The 17,682-nt window shown below is 36.7% G+C and overlaps 1 protein-coding gene across 10 annotated transcripts in view; it reads left to right on the top strand.

Moving 5' to 3' along the window:
- RAPGEF6 (Rap guanine nucleotide exchange factor 6) overlaps positions 1–17,682 on the top strand; it is a 188,009-nt gene that overhangs the window by 138,471 nt on the left and 31,856 nt on the right. For all 10 annotated transcript variants that reach the window (XM_053220571.1, XM_053220563.1, XM_015067414.3 and 7 more), the window contains 2 exons: positions 7,056–7,296; positions 9,422–9,805. In XM_053220571.1, the coding sequence (XP_053076546.1) occupies positions 7,056–7,296; positions 9,422–9,805 (625 nt within the window). The remainder of the gene's footprint in view (positions 1–7,055; positions 7,297–9,421; positions 9,806–17,682) is intronic.

Below are 17,682 nucleotides of genomic sequence, written 5' to 3'. Positions count from 1 at the left end.
CTCTGCTTAGGAATTCTTAATGATTTCTGAATTAGTGAAGGTTCAGTCATGAGATAGAAACCACTCCAGATATTTAATCAGAATTTAATATAAGAAATTGTTGCCAATTAACTGTTTACCTAAAATGGTAAAGAAGTAAGCACTAAGGTATCACAGAGGCAGGAAAACTGCAAAGTGGATTCATCTTCTGGTACATGAAAGAAATGCCACCATAGGGTGAAGACGTGTTGCTGGGGTAGTACAGGAAGAAAAATCCCACAAGAAAAAACATAAAGCAGGAAGTGTTTTCTTCCTCTAACCTTACAGTTGCTTTTGGTGCCCTTTTTGGCATAACCTAAGAAGGGACCAGTTGGCAAGAATGTGGTTCACAGAATCTCAGCCCCATCGTGACAAGGCAGAGTGAATCTGTAACCTTGCAACAATAACATAGTAACTGTCAGTGTTCACTTTACACAGCATGATTGTAAACCCCCCTTTTAGCCTTCTGTCCTGCCAGTCTCCCTACTCTGACATTCTCTCTCTTTGCCACATATCTTCACAAGTGTGATTTCTTTGCCCGTGCTGTTTTGCCACCTGTCAAGTTCTCTCCCTGCATATCCGGTGAACTTTCTCTTATTCCATGATGCTGAGCTCAAATGTTACATTCTCTGGGAAGGCCATCCCTCCTTTCTGAGAAATCTTTAACGCATTTTCATTGTCTATTCTTACATTGCTTTCAAGTAGGAGCATGGGAATTTATTTTCATGTCTCTATGTGTGTCCCACAGCAATGCCTCTTACTTATACTACATTCACAAATAAAATATTTTTAAACTACCAAAACACAAACTAAGTATGCATACTTTCATAAGCTGCGTTTTTAAGGACAGATGGTTTCTAAATTAAGTGATTTTTATGGCTTTGTTTTTTGTCATTGGCATATCTAGAGGTGGGGGTGAGGAACATAAGGGATGGTTGTAGGGAGAGGACTAAGAGAGCAGTCAGCTGGGGAGTTAGCTGGGGGAACCAAAAGAAGAGGTTGAAATTACTAAAATTTAGAAACTGTAAGCCCCTCATTGCACTGAAATTTGAAGAGAAGGTGCTACTTGGTTTGATTGCCTAGTTCACTCATTGAAAACATGTTGAAAGAGCCAAAGATGCTTTGATAAAATCTATATTGAGAGGTCAGTCTGCAAAGCTCAGTCTGCAGTCTGTGTCCATACCAGCAATATAAATGAACACATATGGGGCACCTTGGTGGCTCACTCAGTTAAGCATCTGCTTCATGATTTCAGCTCAGGTCATGATCTCACTGTCATGAGATCCAGCCCCATGTAGGGCTCCTCGCTGACCTCGCAGAGCCTACTTAGGATTCTGTCTCTCTCTCTCTCTCTCTCTCTCTCTCTGCCCCTCCGCCACTCTCTCTCAAAAAAATTTTTTTTACTACAAAAAAAAAAGAATACATACAGGTATTTAACTTATAAGTTGTATTTTTTAAACCCCAAAATGTATAACTTTATGAAAACGCTTTTATGGTGCTGTTTATATTTGTTGAATAAAATACTCCTTAGCAATTAATTTTCAAATTCACTTCCTTAAGTTCTGCATGACAGCACTGAATTTTAGGTTAGCTGTGTACATCACATGTGTGTATTGTAGTACATGTGTGACATTGGCCAAGTCTGATTAACTTACTGTTGATTTCAGTGTGTTTATGCTGCTTGTTTAATTGTTTTTAGCAAGTTGGGTGAAAGCTACAGAACCGTTAATAGTTTGCTTTTGATTGCTGACTGTTCTGTGATTTTGCTTTGTTTTTGCTGCCTACAGCTGTTGGTTTTTACTGTAAGTATCTTGAAAACTGTGGTATTCCATTACTTAACGTTTCTGTGTAGTGTTTTATTATTTTTAAAAAGTCCCATGATACAGAATTGAATGAAGTAGGTACCAGAACTTTTCTACCCACTGATAAGCTTGCCAGTGTAGACTGGTGTGTATTCTTTTCATCATTTTCTTTGAATACATATATTTTTGGTTATAGAATCAGTATACATGCTGCTCTATAACTTGGAAACTTGTAGGGGGAATTTTTGACCTAATGTTCGATGAGACCTAAAACAACTCAAGAGTGTGGCCAAGGATTGTAAAACTGGAATTTTTCTTTTTTTCTCGAGTGTGCATATGGAACTTTTTGCTTATCTCTTTTTCATTTAATAGCACAAACCTTTTATTTGATTTCTTTAATACTTAGTAAACTTTCAGATTCAGCATTACACGTCTGAGTTATTTTAACTAATTTTTTATTTTAAAGGAACATAAAGTTTTTGAAAAATCAAATTGCAGAGAAAGGATAGAATATAAGTCTCCACTCCCCAGAATTAACAATTGTTCATTGATTCATATATCCTTCCAGAAATTTGAGTGCACATAAAATGTGTTCACATTCTCTGCACCCCAAATGATACACTGTACTTTTCTTCTCCTTACCCATCTCACCTGGCAATATACCTTGAATACTTTCCTGTTTCAGAATGTGTTGTTCTACCACAGTTTTTTTAACAGCTGTTGGCATTTCATTTAACCAGTCCCCTTTTGGTGGACATTTACAGTGTTGACTAAGTCTCTGTGTTTATGTATCTTTACATTTTATGTTTGCATTATTATATTTCAAATTTTTGTCATGTTTTATGGAGATTTGTTTTCTCTGTTTTATATATATATATATATATATATATATATATATATATATATATATATTTTCTGTGTGTGTGTGTACAAAATATCATCTATTTTGCCTCCTGTCCAGCAGAACTTAAAATGTTTACTGCCTTGCCCTTCATAGAACAAAAGTGCCAATTCTTGATCTATATATACCATTATACAACTATCTTGTGTTTTCGTAGTGAAACTCTTCATTATATAGATTTTCTTTCCTTGAACCACCACTTATTCTCTCAAGTATGAGCAGAGACTTTGTCCCATCTTATTTATTATTGTATCTTCATCATATGGAACACGGTTGACACATAACAGGCACTCCCTAAATATTTATTCACCATTTAGCAACTTAAAGTAAAATCAAAATGGGACACCTGGGTGGCTCAGTCGGTTAAGGTTCCAGCTGCAGCTCAGGTCATGATCTTGCATTTGGTGAGTACAAGCCCCTTGTCACGCTCTCTGCACATAGCTCAGAGTCTGGAGCCTGCTTCAGATTCTTGGTCTCCCTTTCTGCTCTGCATGCACATTCTCTCTCTCTCTCTCTCTCTCCCACTCATTCTAAGTCAAAAATAAATAAATAAACATTAAAAACATAAGATAGAATCAAGAGGCAGCCTTTTGGTTTTATTTTATCATCATTTTACCTAAAAAGGTCTCCCATTTTTACTCTAACATTAGGGTCAATACATGCTTCCCTCAAGTATCTTATTTTTTAATTTTATTCAGCAAGATTATAGTTAGCATTCTAGAAATTTTGCCTTTGGGTTGAAAGGCCAGATATTGGAGATTGCTTTTCTTAAATTTATTTACCTATTATGTAAGATTTTTTTTTTAATGAACTATGAATCCTAAGACTAATAAATGCTGTCATCCACCAAGAGTCTTTTTAAATGTGTTTTCTCCTTACGGGGTTATATTTTTATATGCATTCTAATTTCATGCCTAAAATTTGAAATAATTAGATCATTTTTCTTGATTGAAATTTATTCTGACCTCATGTCTGCCATTCATCTGATCATTAACATTGGAATATCTGCCATGTTTAAGTATTAGGTTTGACATCTATGATGTCCCGCTGACAGCAAACATGTTGATGAAGAGTATGGATATTTTATATCTGTAACAACTCTAAAAGAGAAAAATAGGTTTACTCTGACAATGATAGCAATGCAAAGAAATGTCTTCCTCTAATCCTTTTCCAGGTAACTTTCTAGGTTGGCATTTACTACCTTGGCAAATTTATCAGGGTTTGGGTAATGGGCTGCCCTCCGGATAATCCCTTTTATGGTTCTATTCTAGAGGTACCCATTCATAATGCCAGATCCCTTTTATGTGATTATGTCACAGTTTGGCCTTCACATGGGAAACAAATCACTTTTAAGAGAGTATGACTTTTTTTTTTTTTTAACTGTTTAGCAAGATACACAACTCTGAGTTCCTTCCCAGAAGATGTTAATAGTATGTTGGAAACAAAAGAAGAGAAAATGAAATGTGTGCAAATTCCCACCCTCTCTTTGTGAATAAATTTCCCTAGAGAAATTAAAGTGATCAGAGCATCTACCCCTTACCTCAGGGTTAGCCAGTCCTGCGGGCTGAAAGCTCAGTCTCCAAAGACCTAGTAAGCTGATCCAATTCTAGAGCCCCAGACAACTGAGGCCTACTTTTGTGAAGAGGATAGGAATGGGGATAATGAAACCCTTTTGTTCACTGTCTTTCTCTTAGCAAACTGCAGTTTCCATCTACTTGAAAATATTTTGTAGCCACGGGTAGAGAAGCATCTCAATTTGGGTGGATCATAAAACACTCTAACCTTAAGCCTTGTAGGTTTACAAACCCGATGTCAGCAACACCTGAAGGATTGTCTTATTGCAAAGAAATAATGAACAAGAGGCTTTTGGTGACTCATATATTTGCATACATCAAGAAAGGCAGTTTGTTGCATCTATCTTATAAAAGAGACTTGACTGAATATATGAACCTTTCTGCTTCCAACTTGGCAGTAGACCCAGAACATTTAGGACTCCTTTTTCCTGGAATTGTATTCATATATGTTCAGTTGAATCTTCCAGTCGGTCATGGAAATCTGTCTCTTTTTGTGCCATTAGCCTCAGAATGTTACCTTATTCTGTGAAATTATTTTCTGCCGCATCTATTTCATTACTCTTTTCTTCCCTTTAAACAGAAGTATACTTCAGATGGCCTTAAGACAAATTTGTTAAGTTTTCTTTATCTCTTAGAGTTAATAATGCAATAAGATAGTGCTAGAGAAACCATATCTACTTGAGCCACCAAACTCGCTCAACCCAGTTACAGTCATTACCAAAAAAAACCCCACAAATAATATATTTTTCTTAAGAAAAAAAAAGACAATTTTGGGGTACCTGGTTTGCTCAGTTGGTTAAGCGCCGACTTCAGCTCAGGTCATGATCTCACAGTTTGTGAGTTTGAGCCCCACATCGGGCTCTCTGCTCACAGCTCAGAACCTGGAACCTGCTTCAGATTCTGTGTCTCCCTCTGTGTCTGCCCCTCCCCCACTTACACTCTGTCTCTCTCTCTCTCTCTCTCTCTCTCAAAAATGAATATTAGGAAAAAAATTTTTAAACAATTTTGTAACAATAATTTTAGGAAATTGGGAAATATTAATGATTAATTTTCAGATTATTTATGTTTATAATCAATATTCGGTAATATTAGGGGAAAATACACCATGCGTTCATGCTGTCAAATCACTTTTTACTTACACTGAATTATATTAAAAAGTAGCCCGGGGTCATCATATTGAACATTGTCCTGGAAGTTTTTGGCCAGTGCTGTGTAACAAGAAAAATTTTTTAAAATAAGGTAGAATGAGGAGGATAATATCATTACTTATTTGTGCATATCATATGAACATTTATCTTGAGGTAAGATTTATCTGCTGATAGCAGAAATCACAAAGGTAAAGGGGTGCCTTTGTGGCTCAGTCGGTTGAATGTCTGTTGATTTCAGTTCAGGTCATGATCCCAGAGTCATGGGAGTGAGTCCTTTGTTGGGCTCTGCGCTGAGCATGGCTCCTGCTTGAGATTCTCTTTCTTCTCCTACCCATTTCACCCACTTGTGCTCTCTTTCTTCTTGTCTCACAAATCAAAAAATTAAAAAGAAATGACAGTTTGAGATTTAACCACATGAATATTTTAAATTTCCTGTTAAATATGAAAATAGGAAAACATGTGCCACTTTATAGTAGACTGAGCATTGTTATCTAGTATTGGCATAAATTCAGTAAGAAAGAGCATAAAGAATACCAAAAAGTATTTTTAAAAAGAAGGAATACTAAGAATGTAACTAAAATTGTTCTCTTTATATTCCAGGATGATAAAATATTATAGCCTTTTTGGAGAACACTTTGGCACTATATTTCAAAAACCTTAAAAATAAGCATGTCCTTCCTTGAATTCAGCAATTCTCTCTCTCTCTTCTTCGTCTCCTCCCCCATCCCCCACCCTTTTTGGATTTTCTTTGAGGAAATAATCAGATTGCCTGCAAAGGTTTATCTACTAGGGAAGGGGCGGGGAGTATTATTCATCATAATGTCATTATAAAAGATATGCAACCTAATGTTTGTCATTAAAGGTTTGTATGATGTAAAAATATAAAATACATATTATGGGGTTGCCTGGGTGGCTCAGTGGGTTAAAGCATCTGACTCTTGATCTCACGGTTCATGAGTTCACATTCTGTATCAAGCTTTGCACTGATAGCACAGAGCCTGCTTGGAATTCACTCTCTCTACCCACCTCTCTGCCCTTCTCCTGCTCACACAAATGCACACGATCACTCTCTCTCTCTCTCAAAAATAAGTAAACATTTTTTAGAAGAGAATTTTTTTTTTAATTTTTTTTAACGTTTATTTACTTTTGAGACAGAGACAGAGCATGAACGGGGGAGGGGCAGAGAGAGAGGGAGACACAGAATCGGAAACAGGCTCCAGGCTCTGAGCCATCAGCCCAGAGCCCGACGCGGGGCTCGAACTCACGGACCGCAAGATCGTGACCTGAGCTGAAGTCAGCCGCTTAACCGACTGAGCCACCCAGGCGCCCAGTAAACATTTTTTAAAAAATAAATATATCTTTAAGGAGTCCTATGCCTCCATTAAAAACAGCTTATTTTTTTGTATGTGTTTTTCTGTGAACATATATTAGTATTTCATCACCTGAGAAGGCTGATACATTCATTTATCAATAAATGCAACAGTGATTTCTGTTAACCTCCTAGAATAGAAATGTATGTATCACTGTTCAGAGGGAGCTTTTTGTTCTGAATTGCTTTTTGAAGAGTTTAATTGTCTTGAAAATAACAAGGCACACTTTTGTATTCATGTAGATATTCCTGATCAAGTTATAAGAGTTTTCAAAGCAGATCAACAAAGTTGCTACATTATCATCAGTAAAGACACTACAGCTAAAGAAGTTGTTTGTCATGCTGTTCATGAATTTGGTTTGACTGGTGCGTCTGACACATACTCTCTCTGTGAAGTTTCTGTTACTCCTGAGGGTGTCATAAAACAGAGAAGACTTCCGGACCAGTTCTCCAAATTAGCTGATAGAATTCAGCTCAATGGAAGGTGAGTGTGCTTATTAGTGAATGTATTTTGTTTCTAGATGTGTTTCTTTTTTTTAATGAACTATAATTAGCCTACAGTTATATTTATTTATTACATTTATTTATTTTATATTTATTACAGTTATATAATTAGCCTTAGTTTAAGGTGTACAGCATGTTTGACAGTTGTGTACAGTGTTCAGTGTTCTCCACGATGAGTGTAGTCACCGGACAATGTTGTCAGCCTGTTATTGGCTATATTTCCTCTGCTGTGTGTTTATCTCCATGAGCTATTTATTACATAACTGGAAGTTTTTAAATCTCTTAATCCCCCTTTATCTAGATGTGTTTTTGAAGATCATGTGTAAAAACAGACAGTTTAAGTAGAAACATCATGTCTTAAGGCCACTGAACTCACTCTAAAATTAAAGTAGGATTTCTCTTTTTCAGCTTCCTTGTCTCCATAATTACGTAAATGGAATCTCAGAGTGTTAGCTCTCATAAAGACTACCTGAAAATGAGAGGAGAGAGAGGACAATTTGCTAAGCTATTTTAGCCCTCCTGCTGAAATAGTCTTAGGACCACTGATGTAGTCCAGTCCATTTTTTACAGAGGAAACCAAGTGATACATATCTTTATATGTATTTGACAATATATGTGTTAAATTATAAATTTGTTTTTAATGTGACTAAGATTTACGTGGGACAAAAGAAGGCATAATTTTTAAATGAGCTCCGAAAATTATTTGATCAACCAGAAGATTGTTTCTATAGTACATTTGTTCTTTATGCTGGTGGTTTTCTCTGAGAATAATATGTTCTTTTTAGTGACCTTAGATTTACATGTAGAGTAAAATCGTTAGAAACCTTACAGAGATTGCCTGCCATGGATGCTGTTAAAAGAGTGGGTTAACTCTGCTTTGCTAGCTACACATAGTGCTTAAAGAGCACAGACCCTGGAGCCAGGGTGCTCAGCAGTCTGCGTAAATTCTAGTTATGGCTGTGTGACCAGGGTGTTATTTAGTTTCTCTGCCTGAATTTTCTCATCAAAAATATGGGGATGATAATAAATAGAAACTACCTCATAAGAATGTTAAGAGAATTAATGAGTTGACCTACCCTATAAATGTCAGATATAATTAACTAGTGTAATGGGTCTCAACACTTTTGTAGTATTCTTTTAGGCATGTGAACAGTATAAAAGAAGAAAAAGAGGTATAGTTGCTTGACTGTAAAAATAGATGAGATAGAAACTTAGGCTTGGATCGAGTTGTGTACCAGAAAAGAATAAAGTAAAAGTGACGTGTGACACAGCATGTTACCTCTTTGTCCCCAGCAACAGCCTTGTGCAAGATATTTCCCAACTGTGAAGCTTGTCTCTTAACTTTTAAGTGCTATAGAATTGTTGATGTAAAAAGAAGAAAATGAAGGTCTTTTTTATGGTTGCTGATCAGTACCATTTGCTGGAGTGAGGTTTTGTATTTCACAAGGGAGAAAATGTTAGTGCAAGGGTTTCTCTCCTTTACAGGTTTTACTCTTCTTTGCTCCTCTTGGGAATTCAGAAATGAAGAAGAAAATAAGCGTAGGAACAACTTCTGAATAGATTCAGGTGTTTATTCATGCTGTCCATGAACAAATACTTAACATAGTACCTGCTATGCATCAGATACCTTCATATAGGCCTTATAGAGCTTTCATCCTCAAGAATATATACACAATTATTGACACATTTTGTGAGTAGTTGCGTAAAATGATAAGGTTCACGGCACTATCAACATTATTTTTACTCTTTAAATTTTTCTCATTTAAAATGTTAATTTTCTGGGGCACCTGAGTAGCTCAGTAGGTTAAGTATCTGACTCTTCATTTCTGCTCAGGTCATGATCTCATGGTTCATGTGTTTGAGCCCTGCCTCGGGCCTTGTGCTGACAGCGCATAGCCTGTTTGGGATTCTCTGTCTCCCTCTATCTTTCTCTCAAAAATAAATGAACACTTAAAATGTTAATTTTCCATTTCATCTACAAATGAATAGTCTGCTAATATTTTTGACAAAATGTTATTAACCGTATAATGACATTTTGACAAGTTAGATATGGAAGATGCTCTTATAAATGTGAAATCACTTATAAAAACAATTTTTTTTTTTAGGTATTATTTAAAAAATAACATGGAAACAGAAACTTTATGTTCAGATGAAGATGCCCAAGAACTAGTTAAGGAAAGCCAACTGTCCATGCTGCAGCTCAGTACCATTGAGGTGGCCACTCAGCTATCAATGAGGGACTTTGATTTGTTTCGTAATATTGAGCCTACTGAATACATCGATGACCTTTTTAAGTTAGATTCCAAAACAGGAAATACTCACTTGAAAGAGTTTGAGGACATTGTTAACCAGGAGACATTCTGGGTTGCTTCAGAGATTTTAACTGAACCAAATCAGCTCAAACGAATGAAGATTATTAAGCATTTTATTAAAATTGCACTTCATTGTAGAGAATGTAAGAACTTCAATTCCATGTTTGCAATAATAAGGTAAGTTTGTACAAATAGTTGTGTATAGTTTTGTTGTATTAGATATGAAGCTAATTTCTTGTGTGTTAAGTGACTAGGAGAAGAAAAGTCCGATTAACAGGTTTTTAAAGTATTGTTAGAGTTAATATGTTTTCCCTTCTGGTGATAGTGGTTTTTTGCTTTTTGTTTCTTCCATCATACATTTAAACTTTTTTTTTTTTTTTTTTTTGGCTGAATAAGGTTGATTGCCTTGCCATTTTTCTTCCTTTCTCTCCCTTTGGCATACTCTCTTTGGTTATATGCCCAACAGTTGGTCTTTATCATCAGACTCCAGTACTGTGCATCTTTCATTATCTACCTCACTGTGATTTGGCACTGAAAAATCATAGTGTGGTATCAGTACTCTAATCTAAAATTGCTATTTTGAAACAACAACAACAACAGTAATAATGCAAGTATTTGGTAAGCTCATTCATCAGGTACTGCCTCACCTATCACTGGATGTGTTGTTGTCCAAACAAGGTAGGCATTAGAATTAGAATTACAAAAATTTGGTTTATAAAAGCCCAGAAAGTGTGGATGGTTATATGAGCTGGGAATCTTCTTCCCCTGACTCACTAGGTTTGGCTGAGATTGATAATTTATCTTCTGACCCTCCCCTATAGTATAGTGCTGATCATTAGAGGGATTCCTCTCAAAGGAAGTGTAATTTTAAATAGGGAGGGTAGTTGCAGTTTTGTGCATTTATAAGGCCACGTGCTTACATATAGCAGCATAATTACATCTTAATCCCAACTATGTATGCCACGCCGCACCCCCCCCCCCCATCCAGAATTTAATTATGGCTTGTTCCTACCCTCACATGAGATAGAATCAGAATCTTTATAATCATAAATCTGTCATGGTAATAAAAAAGTCCTTTATGAAGTTAACCACTGGATACACTTTAATTAGATGCTTTAGGAGGAGTTTTGGGTTGGGGCGGGGGTGTTTTTTGTTTTCTTTTTTTTAGGAGGAGTATGGAACAGAGTTTAGCAGTGACCTTTAGAATCAGCTGCACTTGTGTCAGAGTCCTGCGTCTGTGGTGTAGTAGCAATGTGTCAGTAGAAAATTGAAGACCATTTTTTGTTTTGTTTTGTTTTGTTTTTTGTTTTTCATCTGTAAAATGCAGGAATCACACTTCATACTGACAGTTTTTAACAGCTGAGTCTAAAGGGAACAAAAATGCCATTGATAAGTACTTCGAAGGTTAGAAATTGAAACTGTGTAGGGACAGGCTTAGTTTTGGAGTAGTGTGAATAAAACTGACACCAAGAGGATTTCTGTGTAACAAGAGAGCATAAAAGGTAAATGGCTTAAGAGTCATAACTAGTGACCATCCTGAATGTTGGGGTGAAGAAGAGAGTCCAACCAAGAGATAGAGGATGAATAAAAGAAATAATACACCAGCACAGTGATGATTGTGTCACTAAAGCCAAGGAAAGAATGATTCAAGAGAAGGTGGTGGACAGTAGCCCCAAAATGGGTATTTGGTTAAGAGGTTTGTTTTGTTTTAAAGAGCGTTTTATTATACACATTACACATTTTCAGTAGTTCCTGAAAAATTAATTGCTTTGTTCCTCCTATTTTATGTTTAAGTGTATCAGACAAGATAAAGCACATACCAACTTTCCAGCAGAGGTGACACAGGTGAACCAACCAGTTCTTCCTGCTATTAGATACTATATTTTATTTATATGAGTTCTTTTTCTTAGTTTTGCTAAGAGTTTGTCAATTTTGTTTATCGTTTCATTGCTTTTTTATTTTTATTTTTTGGCCTCTATTTCTGCTGTGATATTTGTTATTCCCTTCCTTTTCCTAACTTTGGGCTAAGTTTCTTTTTCTAGCTCTTTGATGTGAAAAGTTAGATAATTTATTGGAGATCTTACTTACTATAGAAAGTTATCACTAAACTTCTGTCTTGGAAATCGTTTTTTGCAGCATCCCAGTGGTTTTGGTATGTTGTGTCTCCATTTTCCTTTTTGAGAGATACTTACTTCCCTTTTGGTTTTTTTGACCCATTCACGGTTATGTTGTTTAATTTCTACCCATTGGTAGATTTTCACATTTTCCTCTTCTTAATTCCTAGTTTTAGACCATTATGGGCAGAAAAAAATATTTAGCATGATTTCAGTCTTCTTAAATTTGCTAAGACTTTTGAGGTTTAGTTTCTAATCTCTCCTGGAGAATGTTCCGTTCATGCTTGAGAAGAGTGAATATTCTGCTAATGGTGAAAGACCTGTCCAGTGTGTATTTGTTAGGTCCATTCAGCCTAAGGTGTGGTTCAAGTCCCATTTCTTTATTGATTTTCTGTCTAGGTAATTCATCCATTCCTGCAAGTGGGGTATTGAAGTCCCATACTAGTATATTGCCGCTTGTTGCTACTTCAGGTCTGTTACTGTTTGCTTAATATAGTTAGGTGCTGAAATGTTGGGTGCATGTATATTAATGACTTTGATGTTTTCTTGATGAGTTGACCCTTTATCATTATGTAATGACCCTGTCTCTTGTTACCATTTTTGATTTAAAGTCCTTTTTATCTGATACAAATATAGCTACCCTGCTCTCACTTGGTTTCCAGTTGCATGGACTGTCTTTTCCATAGTTTGATTTCCAGCTTATGTGTGTCCTTTAAGCTAAAGTGAGTCTTTTGTAGGCAGCATATAGTTGGGTCTTGCTTTTTTATTCTTCCACCCATTTGGTGGGAAAATTTCAATCCATTTACATTTATTTTTTTTTTTTAGATGAAGTCATAGTGTCTTTTATTTTTTTTAATTTTTTAATGTTTATTTATTTTTAATATGAAATTTATTGCCGAATTGGTTTCCATACAACACCCAGTGCTCATTCCAGCAGGTGCCCTCCTCAGTGCCCATCACCCACTTTCCCCTCCCACCCCCCATCAACCCTCAAGTTTATTCTGTTTTTAAGAGTCTCTTATGGTTTGCCTCCCTCCCTCTCTTAACTTTTTTTATCCCCTCCCCCTCCCCCATGGTCTTCTGTTAAGTTTCTCAGGATCCACATAAGAGAGAAAACATATGGTATCTGTCTTTCTCTGTATAACTTTTTTCACTTAGCATAACACTCTCCAGTTCCATGCACGTTGCTACAAAAGGCCATATTTCATTCTTTCTCATTGCCAAGTAGTATTCCATTGTATATATAAACCACAACTTCTTTATCCATTCATCAGTTGATGGACATTTAGGCTCTTTCCATGATTTGACTATTGTTGAAAGTGCTGCCATAAACATTGGGGTACAAGTGCCCCTAGGCATCAGCACTCCCGTATCCCTTGGGTAAATTCCTAGTAGTGCTATTGCTGGGTCACAGAGTAGATCTATTTTTAATTTTTTGAGGGACCTCCACACCGTTTTCCAGAGCGGCTGCACCAGTTTGTATTCCCACCAACAATGCAAGAGGGTTCCCATTTCTCCACATCCTCTCCATCATCTATAGTTGCCCGATTTGTTCGTTTTAGCCACTCTGACTAGCGTGAGATGATATCTCAGTGTGATTTTGATGATTTGTATTTCTCTGATGAGGAGTGACGTTGAGCATCTTTTCATGTGCCTGTTGGCCATCTGGGTGTCTTCCTTAGAGAATTGTCTGTTCATGTTTCTGCCCATTTCTTCACTGGATTATTTGTTTTTCGGGTGTGGAGTTTGGTGAGTTCTTTATAGATTTTGGAAACTAGCCCTTTGTCCGATATGTCATTTGCAAATATCTTTTCCCATTCCATTGGTTGCCTTTTAGTTTTGTTGATTGTTTCCTTTGCAGTGCAGAAGCTTTTTATCTTCATGAGGTCCCAATAGTTCATTTTTGCTTTTAATTCCCTTGCCTTTGGAGATGTGTCAAGTAAGAAATTGATGCAGCTCAGGTCAGAGAGGTTTTTTTCCTGCTTTCTCCTCTAGGGTTTTGATGGTTTCCTGTTGCCCATTCATCCTTCATCCATTTTGAGTTTATTTTTGTGATGGTGTAAGAAAGTGGTCTGGTTTCATTTTTTTGCATGTTGCTGTCCAGTTCTCCCAGCACCATTTGTTAAAGACACTGTCTTTTTTTTCCATTGGATACTTTTCCTGCTTTGTCAAAGATTAGTTGGCCATACTTCTGTGGGTCCAGTTTTGGAGTCTCTGTCCTATTCCATTGGTCTATGTGTCTGTTTTTGTGCCAATACCATGCTGTCTTGATGATTACAGCTTTGTAGTAGAGGCTAAAATCTGGGATTGTGATACCTCCCACTTTGGTCGTCGTCTTCAATATTACTTTGACTATTCGGGGTCTTTTGTGGTTCCATACAAATTTTAGGATTGCTTGTTCTAGCTTCAAGAAGAATGCTGGTGCAATTTTGATTGGGATTGTATTGAATGTGTCGATTGCTTTGGATAGTATTGACATTTTAAACAATGTTATTTTTCCAATCCATGAGCATGGAATGATGGAGAACTATCTATCATGCTACTGGAAGTCAAAATAAAGCTGGAGTAGCCATACTTATATCAGACAAACTAGACTTTAAAGGCTGTAACAAGAGATGAAGAAGGGCATTATATAATAATTACAGGGTCTATCCATCATGAAGAGGTAACAATTATAAATGTCTATGTGCCGAATACAGGAGCTGCCAAATATATAAAACAATCACAAACATAAGCGACCTTATTGATAAGAATGTGGTAATTGCAGGGGACTTTAATACCCCACTTAGAGCAATAGATAGATAATCTAGACACAGAATCAATAAAGAAACAAGGGCCCTGAATGATACATTGGATCAGATGGACTTGACAGATATATTTAGAACTCTGCATCCCAAAGCAACAGAATATACTTTCTTCTCCAGTGCACATGGAACATTCTCCAAGATAGATCACATACTGGGTCCCAAAACAGCCCTTCATAAGTATAAAAGAATTGAGATCATACCATGCACACTTTCAGACCACAATGCTGTGAAACTTGAAATCAACCACAGGAAAGTCTGGAATACCTCCAAAAGCATGGGAGCTAAAGAACACCCTACTAAAGAATGAATGGGTCAACCAGGCACTTAGAGAAGAAATTAAAAAATATATGGAAACAAACGAAAATGAAAATACAACAATCCAAATGGTTTGGGATGCAGCGAAGGCAGTCCTGAGAGGAAAGTACATTGCAATCCACGCCTATCTCAAGAAACACGAAAAATCCCAAATACAAAATCTAACAACACACCTAAAGGAAATAGAAGCAGAACAGCAAAGACACCCCAAACCCAGCAGAAGAAGAGAAATAATAAAGATCAGAGCAGAAATAAACAATACATAATCTAAAAAAAACTGTAGAGCAGTTCAATGAAACCAAGAGTAGGTTTTGAAAAAATAAACAAAATTGATAAACTTCTAGCCAGGCTTCTCAAAAAGAAAAGGGAGAGGACCCAAATAGATAAAATCATGAATGAAAATGGAATTATTACAACCAATCCCTCAGAAATACAAGCAATTATCAGGGAATACCATGAAAAATTATATGCCAACAAACTGGACAACCTGGAAGAAATGGACAAATTCCACACACTTCCAAAACTCAAACAGGAAGAAATAGAAAATTTGAACAGACCCATAACCAGTGAAGAAATTGAATCAGTTATCAAAAATCTCCCAACAGATAAGAGTCTAGGACCAGATGGCTTCCCAGGGGAATTCTACCAGACATTTAGAGCAGAGATAATACCTATCCTTCCCAAGCTGTTCCAAAAAATAGAAAGGGAAGGCAAACTTCCAGACTCAATCTATGAAGCCAGCAATACTTTGGTTCCCAAACCAGACAGAGACCCAGTAAAAAAAGAGAACTACAGGCCAGTATCCCCGATGAATATGGATGCACAAATTCTCAATAAGATACTAGCAAATTGAATTCAACAGCATATAAAAAGAATTATTCACCATGATCCAGTGGGATGCATTCCTGAGCTGCAGGGCTGGTTCAACATTCACAAACCAATCAGTGTGATACATCACGTTAATAAAAGAAAAGAACCATAGGATCCTGTCAACCAATACAGAAAAAGCATTTGACAATATTCAGCACCCTTTCTTAATAAAAACCCTCGAGAAAGTCGGAACAGAAGGAACATACTTAAGCATCATAAAAGCCATTTATGAAAAGCCCACAGATAATATCATCCTCAATGGGGAAAAACCGAGAGCTTTCCCCCTGAGATCAGGAACATGACAGGGATGTGTAGTCTCACCGCTGTTTAACATAGTGTTGGAAGTTCTCGCATCAGCAATCAGACAACAAAAGGAAATCAAAGGCATCAAAATTGGCAAAGATGAAGTCAACCTTTCACTTTTTGCATATGACATGATACTATACGTGGAAAACCCAATAGATTCCACCAAAAGTCTGCTACAACTGATAATGAATTCAGCAAAGTCGCAGGGTACAAAATTAATGTACAGAAATCAGGTGCATTCTTATACACTAATAATGAAGCAACAGAAAGACAAATAAACCGGTCCCATTCACAGTTGCGCCAAGAATCATAAAACACCTAGTAATAAACCTAACCAAAGATGTGAAAGATCTGTATGCTGAAAACTGTAGAAAGCTTATGAAGGAAATTGAAAAAGATACAAAGTCCATTTATACTTAGAATGATTACTGATACATGTGGGCTTTTACTACTGCCATTTTATTATTTTCTCGCTGTTTTGTCTTTCTTTTTTACTCCCTTGCTGTGTTCTTTTGTGAATTGATGATCTTCTGTGCTGATATGCTCTAATATCCTTTTCTTTGTCTTCCCATTAGTCTATATTATAGGTGTTTGCTTTTTGGTTACCATAAGATCTACATGAAACATAACAGTTTATTTCATGCTGATACTAACTTCAATCATAAGCAAAACCCTTTTACTCCCCACCTTTTATGTTTTTAATGTCAACAGTTTGCCTTCTTAGATCCTGTGTTCATTTACAAATTATCCAGGAATCTTAAATGCTGCTCTCCAGATCTGCTCCCTTCCCCTAGTCATGGAGCTCCCACTTTAATGGATGTTCTGGGTCTGGATCTTCCAAGAATAAAATGAGTGTCTTTGACAGCATCCTACACAATTAGGGAAACCAGGCATGTACTCACCAGCTCTCCCTCTCTCCTCTGGGAAAAATCACCAGCTATCTAGTTACCTTTCAACTGTGCTGCTTTGGAGAAGAGATGATGCCAGCAAAATCAAGCTCTTCTCTTTACCTACTTGAATGCATCCAAACCTTTTTGTTTTTTTACTTTGTTTTACTCCAGCTGAGTACTGGAACTTCTCTTCTGGAAACCTGGACTTCTACAAAGTCTCTCTCTCTTCTTTAGGTGACTGAGTTCTTGTTCTGCAGGCACTCCCAGACTACAGGCAAGGGAGGCACAAACCACTTCGTAACCTCCTATAGGTTCTACAAACAGTACTAAAGATGGTCTCTTACCAATACACTTGTAAACAAGGCTTTCCCGAGCCCCCTTGGCGAATGATGCCGGGTTCCACACACACAGTGTTATTCATGAGTAGATGCTAGACTTTTTTTGTTTGGTTGGAGGGATAAAACAAGGGATATCTTATGCTGTCATGATGCAGACATCACTCTCTGTAATCAAATCTTGGTTGAAGTTTGCTTTCTAGTCATTTTATAAAGGTCTTGTAGAAATTCTATTTGCTGAATATATTCGAAGTGTCTTCCTGTTGTCTTTGAACGTCCATCACATTGTGGCTTTAAAATTCTTGTCTCACGTGTTATTTCCTGGTAATGTCATAGACAATAGCTTCATAACTAGCATTTTATGTAGCTGTTCAAATCTCTGAGATTTCTCCCCATGTTCCGTCCTTGTCTCTGATG

This window comes from Acinonyx jubatus, chromosome A1 (genome assembly GCF_027475565.1).
Source record: "Acinonyx jubatus isolate Ajub_Pintada_27869175 chromosome A1, VMU_Ajub_asm_v1.0, whole genome shotgun sequence".
NCBI lineage: Eukaryota > Metazoa > Chordata > Mammalia > Carnivora > Felidae > Acinonyx > Acinonyx jubatus.
This window is presented reverse-complemented; position numbering and strand designations above follow the sequence as displayed.